Genomic DNA, 9889 nt, shown 5'->3' on the forward strand with positions numbered 1-9889 from the left:
CATGTCTCGGTGGACAGCATGGTCAGGAACAGCTGCACCCGCTCCAGACTTGACCATCCACCCCCAGCTAAAGGATGCCAGACAAGCCAATTGCAATTTTTTCAGAAACATTTATTTATTAGTTACCAGCAGCTTTCTTTCCAATTAATTTGTGGCATTTTTTAACATTGAGATACAGTTCTAAACCATTTCCAACTCAAACTGAACTGAGAAGAGGCACTGTCTTTTGACTTGGGTGACAATGCCAGAGTTCTTTTTTCCTGCGGAAACTTTTGCGATGGGTTTTAATCAGCATAAGCCAGTCCTTGAGTAGAGAGCTGTGCCTCGGAGAAGATGACCCAGGGTGGTACGAGGAGATAGGGGAGGGGGTGGCCCGCAGCTGCCGGCACGCGTCTTGTTGTTGGATGTCCTGCACGACCATTCATTTCTTCTTCTGGGCCTTCTCTGCAGCCTTGGTTGTCTTTCCAGACACTTCCTTGGTGTCAACGGCCTTGATGACTCCGACAGCCACAGTCTGCCTCATGTCACGCACGGCGAAACGACCTGGAACACAGGTTAGGTGGTGTTAGACAATACTGCAATATACCAATACTACATTAGCTGTAGAACCAGACAGAAGACAGAGGCAGGCTCCTACCAAGGGGAGGGTAGTTGGAGAAGGGCTCCACCACCATGGGCTTCTGGGGGATCAGCTTGACGATGGCGGCATCACCAGACTTGACGAACTTGGGGTTGTCCTCAAGCTTCTTGCCGGAACGACGGTCGATCTTCTCAATCAGCTCCTTGAACTTGCAGGCAATGTGAGCGGTGTGGCAGTCCAGAACGGGGGCATAACCCTCGTTGATCTGACCTGGGTGGTTCAGGATGATGACCTGTGGACGAGTCCAGAGTTAGAAACCTACAACCCCAAAACAGAGTCTTGTCTATGCATCAGATGAGCTGCACCAACCTGAGCATTGAAACTATCAGCGGCCTTGGGTGGGTCGTTCTTGCTGTCTCCAGCGACGTATCCACGACGGATTTCCTTGACGGAGACGTTCTTGACGTTGAAGCCAACATTGTCTCCGGGCACGGCTTCAGTTAGAGACTCGTGGTGCATCTCCACGGATTTTACCTCAGTGGTCAGGTTAGGGGGGGCGAAAGTGACAACCATGCCGGGCTTCAGGACACCGGTCTCAACACGACCGACTGGGACAGTTCCAATGCCTGGGGGGTTTGGAGGAAGGCCATTTAGACCATCAAATGCACTGGAGTAAGTTCAAATTATGCAAAACAAACTTTGTTTAGGGATTCTTACCGCCAATCTTGTAGACATCCTGCAGTGGCAGACGAAGGGGCTTGTCTGTGGGACGGGAAGGTGGCAGGATGGCATCCAAGGCATCCAGGAGAGTGGTTCCGTTGGCATTGCCTTCCTTGCGCTCAACTTTCCATCCTTTGAACCAGTTCATCTACAGTCACCGACACAAAAGACTTAGTTTTCTTCATCAGTAACCCCCAAAAAACATTCCCATTTGGTGCCGAGGTCTCACCTTGGTACTGGCCTCCAGCATGTTGTCTCCATGCCATCCAGAGATGGGGACGAAGGCAACAGCGGCAGGGTTGTAGCCGATCTTCTTGATGTAGGTGCTCACTTCCTTTTGGATTTCCTCAAAACGGGCCTGGCTGTAAGGGGGCTCAGTGGAGTCCATCTTGTTGACACCAACAATGAGCTGCTTCACACCCAGGGTGAAGGCCAGCAGGGCATGCTCACGGGTCTGCCCGTTCTTGGAGATACCAGCCTCAAACTCACCAACACCAGCAGCAACGATCAGGACGGCACAGTCAGCCTGGAAATTTAAGAGTCACTTTAGATTCAAACATTCCAAAATTAAACAAGTCAATCTAATATTGTGGGTTCTTACCTGGGAGGTACCAGTGATCATGTTCTTGATGAAGTCCCTGTGTCCAGGAGCATCAATGATGGTCACGTAGTACTTGCCGGTCTCAAACTTCCACAGAGCGATGTCGATGGTAATACCACGCTCACGCTCGGCCTTCAGTTTGTCCAACACCCAGGCGTACTTGAAGGAGCCTTTTCCCATCTTACAAAAAAGAAAAGTTGTGGTTTAACTTCAATTTTAGAGTAAATATTTGTCAGGGAAATTAAAATGCATTTTAAAAGATTTAAGAAAATTTAATCCTTTAAAATGCAGGTAAATTACTAGACCCATTATGATGTCAATAAGTTTTATATGAAGTGTTCTTTTTGCCTTGTTTAAATTAAAAAAACAAAAAAAAACAAAAAAACAAACTGAGCCGAATCATAGACGACTTTTCTAAATTCATCTCCAGATAATCCTTCAATTGGTATACAGTTGACATCTTGTAAATGTTTATGCAAGAGTATTTATTAACCATACATATACATTTTACTTTAGCTTCATTACTTTTAAGCTCTATTGGTACAGTATTAATTGATTCTGAACTATTTAAATAAAATTTTAAACACTTGCTTACAAATTTATCATTTAAAGGTCATTCAGTTCATATAACTGATATAACTGAAACTGTTTATGCATGTAGGTTTTTAAAGTAGGGTTCTGAACTTTCACTAAAAATGTGTTTTTAAATGTTAAATTTGAACTGGAGCAATTTTGTATTTATAAATTCTAAGTTTCAAATCCGTAATCTCCAGTTTCCGTTAAGTGGTCTGCGGCCTACTCTGGATAAAATGCACAGTCACCACTAGCCGTTGCCGCCGGCAGGCTCCACCCCGCGTGCGCGCACACAGCTACAGCTACACCCCTCGTGCCGGGCAGTTGGGCATGCCGACGCCGCCATCTTGGACGTGTTTAAAACGTCCTTAAAAGTTGGATTAAAGGAAAATAAAAGCCTCTCTCACCTCAGCGGCTTCCTTCTCGAACTTCTCGATGGTTCTCTTGTCGATTCCTCCGCATTTGTAGATCAGGTGGCCGGTGGAGGTGGACTTGCCGGAGTCGACATGGCCAATGACCACGATGTTGATATGGGTCTTTTCTTTTCCCATTGTCTTAGTTTCTGTTTAAAAGAAGCAAAAACCACATTAGCCATTTTAGCTTAAAGCGTTTAATACGGAAGCTAAGAGCTAAATGAGCCAAAAGAGGCGTCGGTCGAAGCAAAACAGGCTTAAGCCGGTTTTAATCGGTCATTACTCAAGAGTATGTACTGTTATTAAAGTCTTTAAATCGGGTCAACATAATAAATTTCGCTTTCAAAAACCGCATTTCTACATTACGTTGATATTTTTCTTTAGCCGACTGCTTTGCTAAAAGGCGGAGGCTGCTAGGCCGCAGCGGGCCCCAGGCCAGCCTGAGACACGTGTTACTGCCTGGGCCACGTCGGATAAAGTTACAAAGACCTCCAAATATCCAGAGTCCATCCTGGTCCAGACACCCACACCTGTTACTGGGAAACCCGTCCAGTTGTTCCCAGGAGGAGAGGGACCAGATGCCAACGAAGCATCCTCGGATGTGGGGTTTTCTCTGCCTCCTTTGTTCATTTTCTCTACATATTCTCCCTTTTTAGCGCATTTTCTAATCCTAAACTATTGAACTCCACGAAAACAAAAATCCTTCCTCTCATATTTAACGCGGTTAAACATTTTCCATACGTTTAAAATCCAATTCTGAGTGAAAAACTAAACAGGTTACATAACAGCAAACGTAAAGTTCCGATATGCTTAAGTTAGGAATAAGCCGAAGACGTTTTCTCATTAGCAGGTAAAACACGGCATCGAGGCCTGCGTCGTGATTTCTGGTAAATGAATGAATCATTCAACTCACCGGTGTTTCTGGGTTTTCACGGCCAAAGCTGCTGCCCCTTAGCCAGGTAACAGAAAGAGGAAGAGTAGAGTCGGACTGGGAGGTTTTATACTGCATGGGAGGCGGCCTGGAGGTTCCGTCATCCTCCCTCCGCGCAAAACTCCGCAAATCACGCGCATTCCTGTAAAAAACGTCACCACGCCGGCCGGATGCAGACTAAAACACGCATGGTGGTGTTTCCTCAGCTGGCATAGGAGTTCACACACAAAACAACACGTCCACTTTACTCCTGACACTTAAAGATGAAAGAATGCGGTTAAAATATATCCACATTTTCAGTATAAACAATATAAGCATTTTATCTATATATTTTTAAATATCTACTATACTCAAAAATATTTTAAAATGCTTGCGTTTAACAGTAGCATTTTTTTCAGAACTGCTGCAAAAACTATTTTGTTTTTTTTAACTTTTACTTGCTAAATAAACAAATTAAACACACAATATTTTAATGAAATAAGAAGGTAGTTCTTTGTAGAGTTAAAACAAAAAAGTATCTTGAAGGTTTGCCAGATTACAAAAAAATTCCTAAATTTTCCTCTTTTTTTCTGGATTTTTTGTGTGTGTGTTTTTAGTGACAAGAACAGTTTGTCTACTTGTTTGTTTTTTCAAGTTCATTAAATGGTCGTCCCCAACTCTGCATAGATGATTTTGGTCTATTACTAACAAATTAAATTAAATGCAAAACCCTGGAAATTACCTGTATAATTAAGTGTGGAATAAAAATAAAATACTCCCAGTCTGTTTAATAAAATAATTATTTCACATCCATGCAAAGTTACACAACTGAGAATTTTTTATATAAATTACAAGAGTTTAAATTCATGTTAACTGAGAGATTTGTAACTCTCAGTTAGGAAGGCTGAAGTGACTTACTTTTGAGTGAAATGTTGACGACTATATAACACTAAAGTATTACAGTTTTCAGCTTTTAAACTATTAAAATATAGAAATATGTGACTTGAAATTTTCCTACAGCTCAAAATATAACAAAAGTACCAACATTTCAGCAAAAAATGATCAAAATTACAATTAAAATACTTTATTGTGATTGGTAGTAGAACCAAGACAACATTGTTTTCCCCAAACAGTTCCAAAAACTGTAATCAGTTTTTAAAAATGACTAATAACAACCCATATAACTATGGGTTATATGGGTATGGACATATTTTCAAGCAAAATATGTCCATTTTGCTTGGAAATAGAACATGTTTTATATAAAGTTATATAAAGTTACACAAAGAGGAAAAATACATGTTTTTTCTTTTTAAAAAAATCATAAAAGTTTTGATTTGTGTTTTGAAGGAAGCCCAAAGCTAATGGGACAATATTTTATAAATTAAGTACAGAAAATATTTGTTTATTAAGTTTAATTTTAAAATGAATTTGTTGTTGTTTTTTTTTGTCCTGCAGGGATCAGAACTGTTGGGAATAATTATCATCATGAGTCAGGTATAAAAGTTGACATGCTTTAAGTGCAACATTTCATATTTAACAGCTTTCAGACTGATTTCCACCACACAACCCCCACTGGTATCTCTGGGAGGAACGATTGAATCATCAGATTAATTCAGAGGACAGAGATTTGCATTCAAACAGTCTGAGAAGGAACAGAGCGTAAAAAGTGTAACTGTTCTTCAGTAAGAGCCAGTATATGCATATTCAAGGTCTGATTGAATTAAAAGTGACTCTGCAGGAGGGAAGCTGGGCTGAAACCTGGACAGACTGATCAGCATGCAAACCAGTTTAACTCTGTCGCTGCTGCTTTCAGTCCATTGAAGATCAAGTCCAGACAGGCTGCAGTTGGGTGCACCAAACCCGTCAGGCTGGAAGGCTGAAAGGAAACATGAGGAGCGACACCTCTAATCACGAGAACAAAACATTCCTGCCATGTTGAGCAACAGTCTTTTAAAATATGGGTGTAAAAATGCAGCCTAGCCTGATTCAACAGATTATCCTGCTCTGTTCGCAGCAAACTAAAATAAACCTCCTGAGCAAAACAGTCCAGCACCCAGAGGGACAGGAAGGGGTTTCAGGCGGTAGCAGGAGCATCCGACAGTCATTCAGAACCATCTTTGTTCTAACTTTACAGGGTTTTCTGGTTGAAATGTAGTTTTTTACCATTATTGAACTTTGAATACTTGAAATTCATCTAAAAATCAGAGTCAGGAAATGTTTCAGATATTCAAACATGTCTTAATATTAACCTGAGTAAAAACAAAAAAGCAGTTTTAGTTACAGATGAACGTTCTCTATGCAAAGAAAGGAATCCTCCGCCTCCTGTTAACCGAACACAATAAAAATATTCTTTATTGTCCCACAGGGAGGAAATTCAGGTGTATCTGTAAAGTAAATTACATTGAGAAACAATGAGATTTAGTTAAATATAAAAACAGGCTTTAAATGGTGAAAAATGGTCAAATGTTACAAGCCATACATGTCATGGATCAGATACAGAGTTACATTCACCGTCCAGCGCTGGGCGTCACTGAGCTCACCTTCTGGATGGAACCAGGTGAGGAAAGACTGAAGAGTTTAGCTTTTATTCTTCTCCTCAGTCTGTTCTAATCAGCTTCAGTGTGTTTATGTGTGACTGCCAGCAGTCACACATAAACGTAGTTATGTCAGCTGCAGCATGTGCATGTAAGCAGATAAAAGAGATACTGTAAATAACTGTAAATAATGTAATCTGATGCAAAAGAATCAGGTTTCATGTCAGGATAGTTGTCAAAAATATCAAAAATGTGTCCTCAGTTCAACGCAGGTAAAAACATTGTTTTTACCAGCGTTAAGGTCATATTTGATCATAGGCAGTCCTATGATGGGGTCTCATGCCTCCCCTCTCAATATGCTGCCCTGGGTGGTTGCCAATGTTGCACATAGCAACTGAAGGTACATTGATATTTGATTATGCTATAAATGTGTGCCTGGAAAATACATTCTACTGCCCCTGAAAAATTACATCATCAGAAATATGAAGTTGTGTTCAAATTTTGGTAAATATACTCTTAAAAATAGATTTTTCCAAAAAGTTAGTTAAGGAAATGTCAGAAGTTTGTACCAAACTCTGACTGACACCAATAAAAGCCTGTTGAGGCCCAGCAGGAGGAGCAGGAATCTGGGAGGGTCAGAGTGGAAACACAGCAGCTCTTGACCCGCTTTCCCAGCAGAGTGGAGGAACATTTTATCAGCTACCATGCAAAGGTCTCCCAGCCTTTGCTCCCATGATACACATGATTCATGCTCTGCTGCGTTCATGTTGGATCACTAAATCAGTAATTATGACGGTCAAATTCTAAAAAAATAGTTGAATTTCAAGGCAAAAAAGTTTTTAGTTTTCACATCAGGTCAAAGTTTTAGACAAATATCTAGATTACAACACTGACAACTGACGATGGATTTTACTGTCTTTTGAGCTTTAAACTACCTCTAAATGTAGATTTAGTCTCATTTTAAGACATTATAAACTCACCTGTTTATTCTGTCATGAACATAAGAAATGAAACAAAATCTAATTATTTTCTGTCAATAATTGGTGATAAATTGTTCTCTCAGGGTACTCTTCTTCCCCCCACAGCTCAAAACCATCTCTACAGAAGGAATGGATGGATGTTGAGCATTTCCTCTGATTCCTGCCTGATTGTCTCCAGGTGACTCTGGTGTGATGGCGGCTTCCCATCATGCCAACCTGCAGCGGTGAAAACTCTGCTGCTGCGAAGGAGGAGAACGCCGAGCGATCAGAACAGAGACACGGAGGCGTTACGGTGTGAAAAGACGCAGCGGCACATCGGGGATGAGTCATGTTGGACGGTCGTCATGGTAACAGGGAGCTGGATTATCAGACTCATCCATTTACATTTCAGGCTGCACAGCAAAGACACAAAATCTCACCAAGTGTTTGTGGTCTAGTTTCCAAAGCAAATATCTCAGTGGACTTGAAATAAGACGAAACTAAATTAAAAGTAACTTTTCAGCAAGTATAGCAGCTTATTTTAAGTCAATAATTCCTTAATATTGATGAAAAAATACTAGTACCACTGTCAGATTATTTCACTTATAAGAGGTTATTTTTCCCACACTATAAGTGAAATAATCTGCCAGTGGAATAAGAACTTTTTCATCCATATCAATTAATTATGTACTTAAAATAAGCTGCTTTTTTTTAACTGCTAAGATGTTTGAACTAGAAACTAGACCAAAATGTTTCATAAACTTCTGTGTTTTTGCAGTTGTTTTTATTTCATTGTGGTTAAAAAATTGCACAAACTGCAACTTTACTGGATGCCACATTCAAAATTTGCTGAACAATTTCTACAAATACCTAGTGAATCAACAAACTCTATAGTAAAGATTGTTTTGAACAGAAAATGTTTCATTTGAACTTGAGCTTAATCATCACTATCTACAACAACTCTGAAATTTTTTAATTAGTATGAGCTACAAGATTTAATCCCCCTTCGGGATCAATAAAGTATTTTTGAATTGAATTTTTAATTCAGATAACTGGACGAAAATGCAAAGCAAAGTTTTGCAGCATCAAACAAAAACAGTTAGGATGTTCTTGTAAACAGCAGTAGCTGTTTACCTGAGTGGAGACTGGTTCCGGGTTCTGCCAGCATTCAGAACCCCTGGGGTCATTCCTGTGCAGAGAGCTGCAGCGTCAGCAGCCTGCATGGTGACATGAGCAGAGCTGCAGGGGGGCAGTCGATGCAAATAATGCACATTAGCAACACACTGCAGGAGCCACTTCTCCTCTTCGCCTCAGATTTAACCTTTTACATATCAAAGCCATGATCTGGATCGTCCTGTAAACAAGAGGAGTGCCGCTATAAAGCTCGACTGTTCTGAGTGCTAATGCCGGTTCTGGTCGGAATCACCTGGACTGAACTCCGGTTCAATGTTTCTCTTCAAGCTGTGAATCAAAATGTGTTGAAAAGTTTCATCAAATAAAACAAGATTCCTAAACTCCAAATATTTCCACATTTTAATTGAAAAATTACAGCAAAAGATGATTATGGTGTTTCTGTTTTCTCTACTTTCCTTTCAGAGCCTAATTTTTATTTTTACTATTTAGTTATATTTGACTTTACAAAATTCAGAAAGAAAAAGTGGTTAAATTAGCTTCACAAGATCATTTCTAGTCAATAATCCATGGCCCTTGATGCTGAAACAGCCATTTAGATTTTCACTGAATTCCAGCAGTTCTTCATTTATCAGATCCCAGAAGGTTTAAAATTAGTAAAATTAAAATAAACACAAAACAGATGAAAGAAATAACCTCAACTTGAAAAACTTAGGAGTGAGTTTTAAGAGTTTTTGAAGACTTTTGTAAGTTAAGCTTTTTAGTTTATCTGTGATTAAAAAAAAAAGAAGTTACATTTATGGATTTTTAAAAAAATGTCTTAAAAAGGGGTAGAAGTATGGCGCAAAAATATCTCCAGTGACATCACAAAACTTAAATATTGAAATTACTGGAGTTGAATATCGGTCAGATTTTAAAGCAAATTATTATTGCTTTGCTCCAGTTACTACAGAAGAAGAACAATGATTAAAAGCACCTGACCAAATCACACAAGAACATTATAAAACGGGAAGATTAATCTCCTAAACTGGTGATAATTCTCACTACATTTGTGTGAATGTAGCAACATGCTACATTGATTCTTTCTTTTAACGAAATAAACGCCGATAAAGTTCAATAAAAGCGTCTGTCAATAAATATTTAATTTTTAACGCAAATTTAGGAGCCAAAATTAAAATATTTTTGTTAAAAATCCTCCTTAAAGCATGCTAGGAACCGCTTTGTCGGTAGGACGGCATTTTATGTTGCACCGCTGTGTTCTCGTCAAACGACTGACGTCATCAACATCCGGGTGACTCCGTGAGGCGACTGATGCAAGCTCGAGCAGTGCACTGAAACCACCGAACACCTGGCGGTGACCCAAAGGTCAAAGGGCTTTTATTGATCCCACTGCGAGCCCGGCCTCAGTCCAGGAACAAGTTATATTCATTTAACAAGATAAAATGAAAAAAACGTACGTAAATGGGTT

At 39.9% G+C, this 9889-nt stretch overlaps 1 protein-coding gene across 1 annotated transcript; it reads right to left on the bottom strand.

Annotated features, from left to right (window-relative positions):
- Positions 1–90: 90 nt before the first annotated feature.
- Positions 91–3957, bottom strand: LOC106923449 (elongation factor 1-alpha). The gene is made up of 8 exons (XM_014996481.2): positions 3801–3957; positions 2882–3036; positions 1902–2081; positions 1530–1826; positions 1298–1448; positions 950–1206; positions 638–872; positions 91–543 (listed from the first exon to the last, which is right to left on the bottom strand). The coding sequence occupies exons 2-8, from the start codon at positions 3023–3025 to the stop codon at positions 422–424; spliced, it is 1386 nt and encodes a 461-aa protein (XP_014851967.1). The 5' UTR covers positions 3026–3036; positions 3801–3957; the 3' UTR covers positions 91–421.
- Between the last annotated feature and the right edge of the window lie 5932 nt (positions 3958–9889).

This window comes from Poecilia mexicana, unplaced genomic scaffold, assembly GCF_051168715.1.
Source record: "Poecilia mexicana isolate PSO_F unplaced genomic scaffold, ASM5116871v1 scaffold_11, whole genome shotgun sequence".
Lineage (NCBI taxonomy): Eukaryota > Metazoa > Chordata > Actinopteri > Cyprinodontiformes > Poeciliidae > Poecilia > Poecilia mexicana.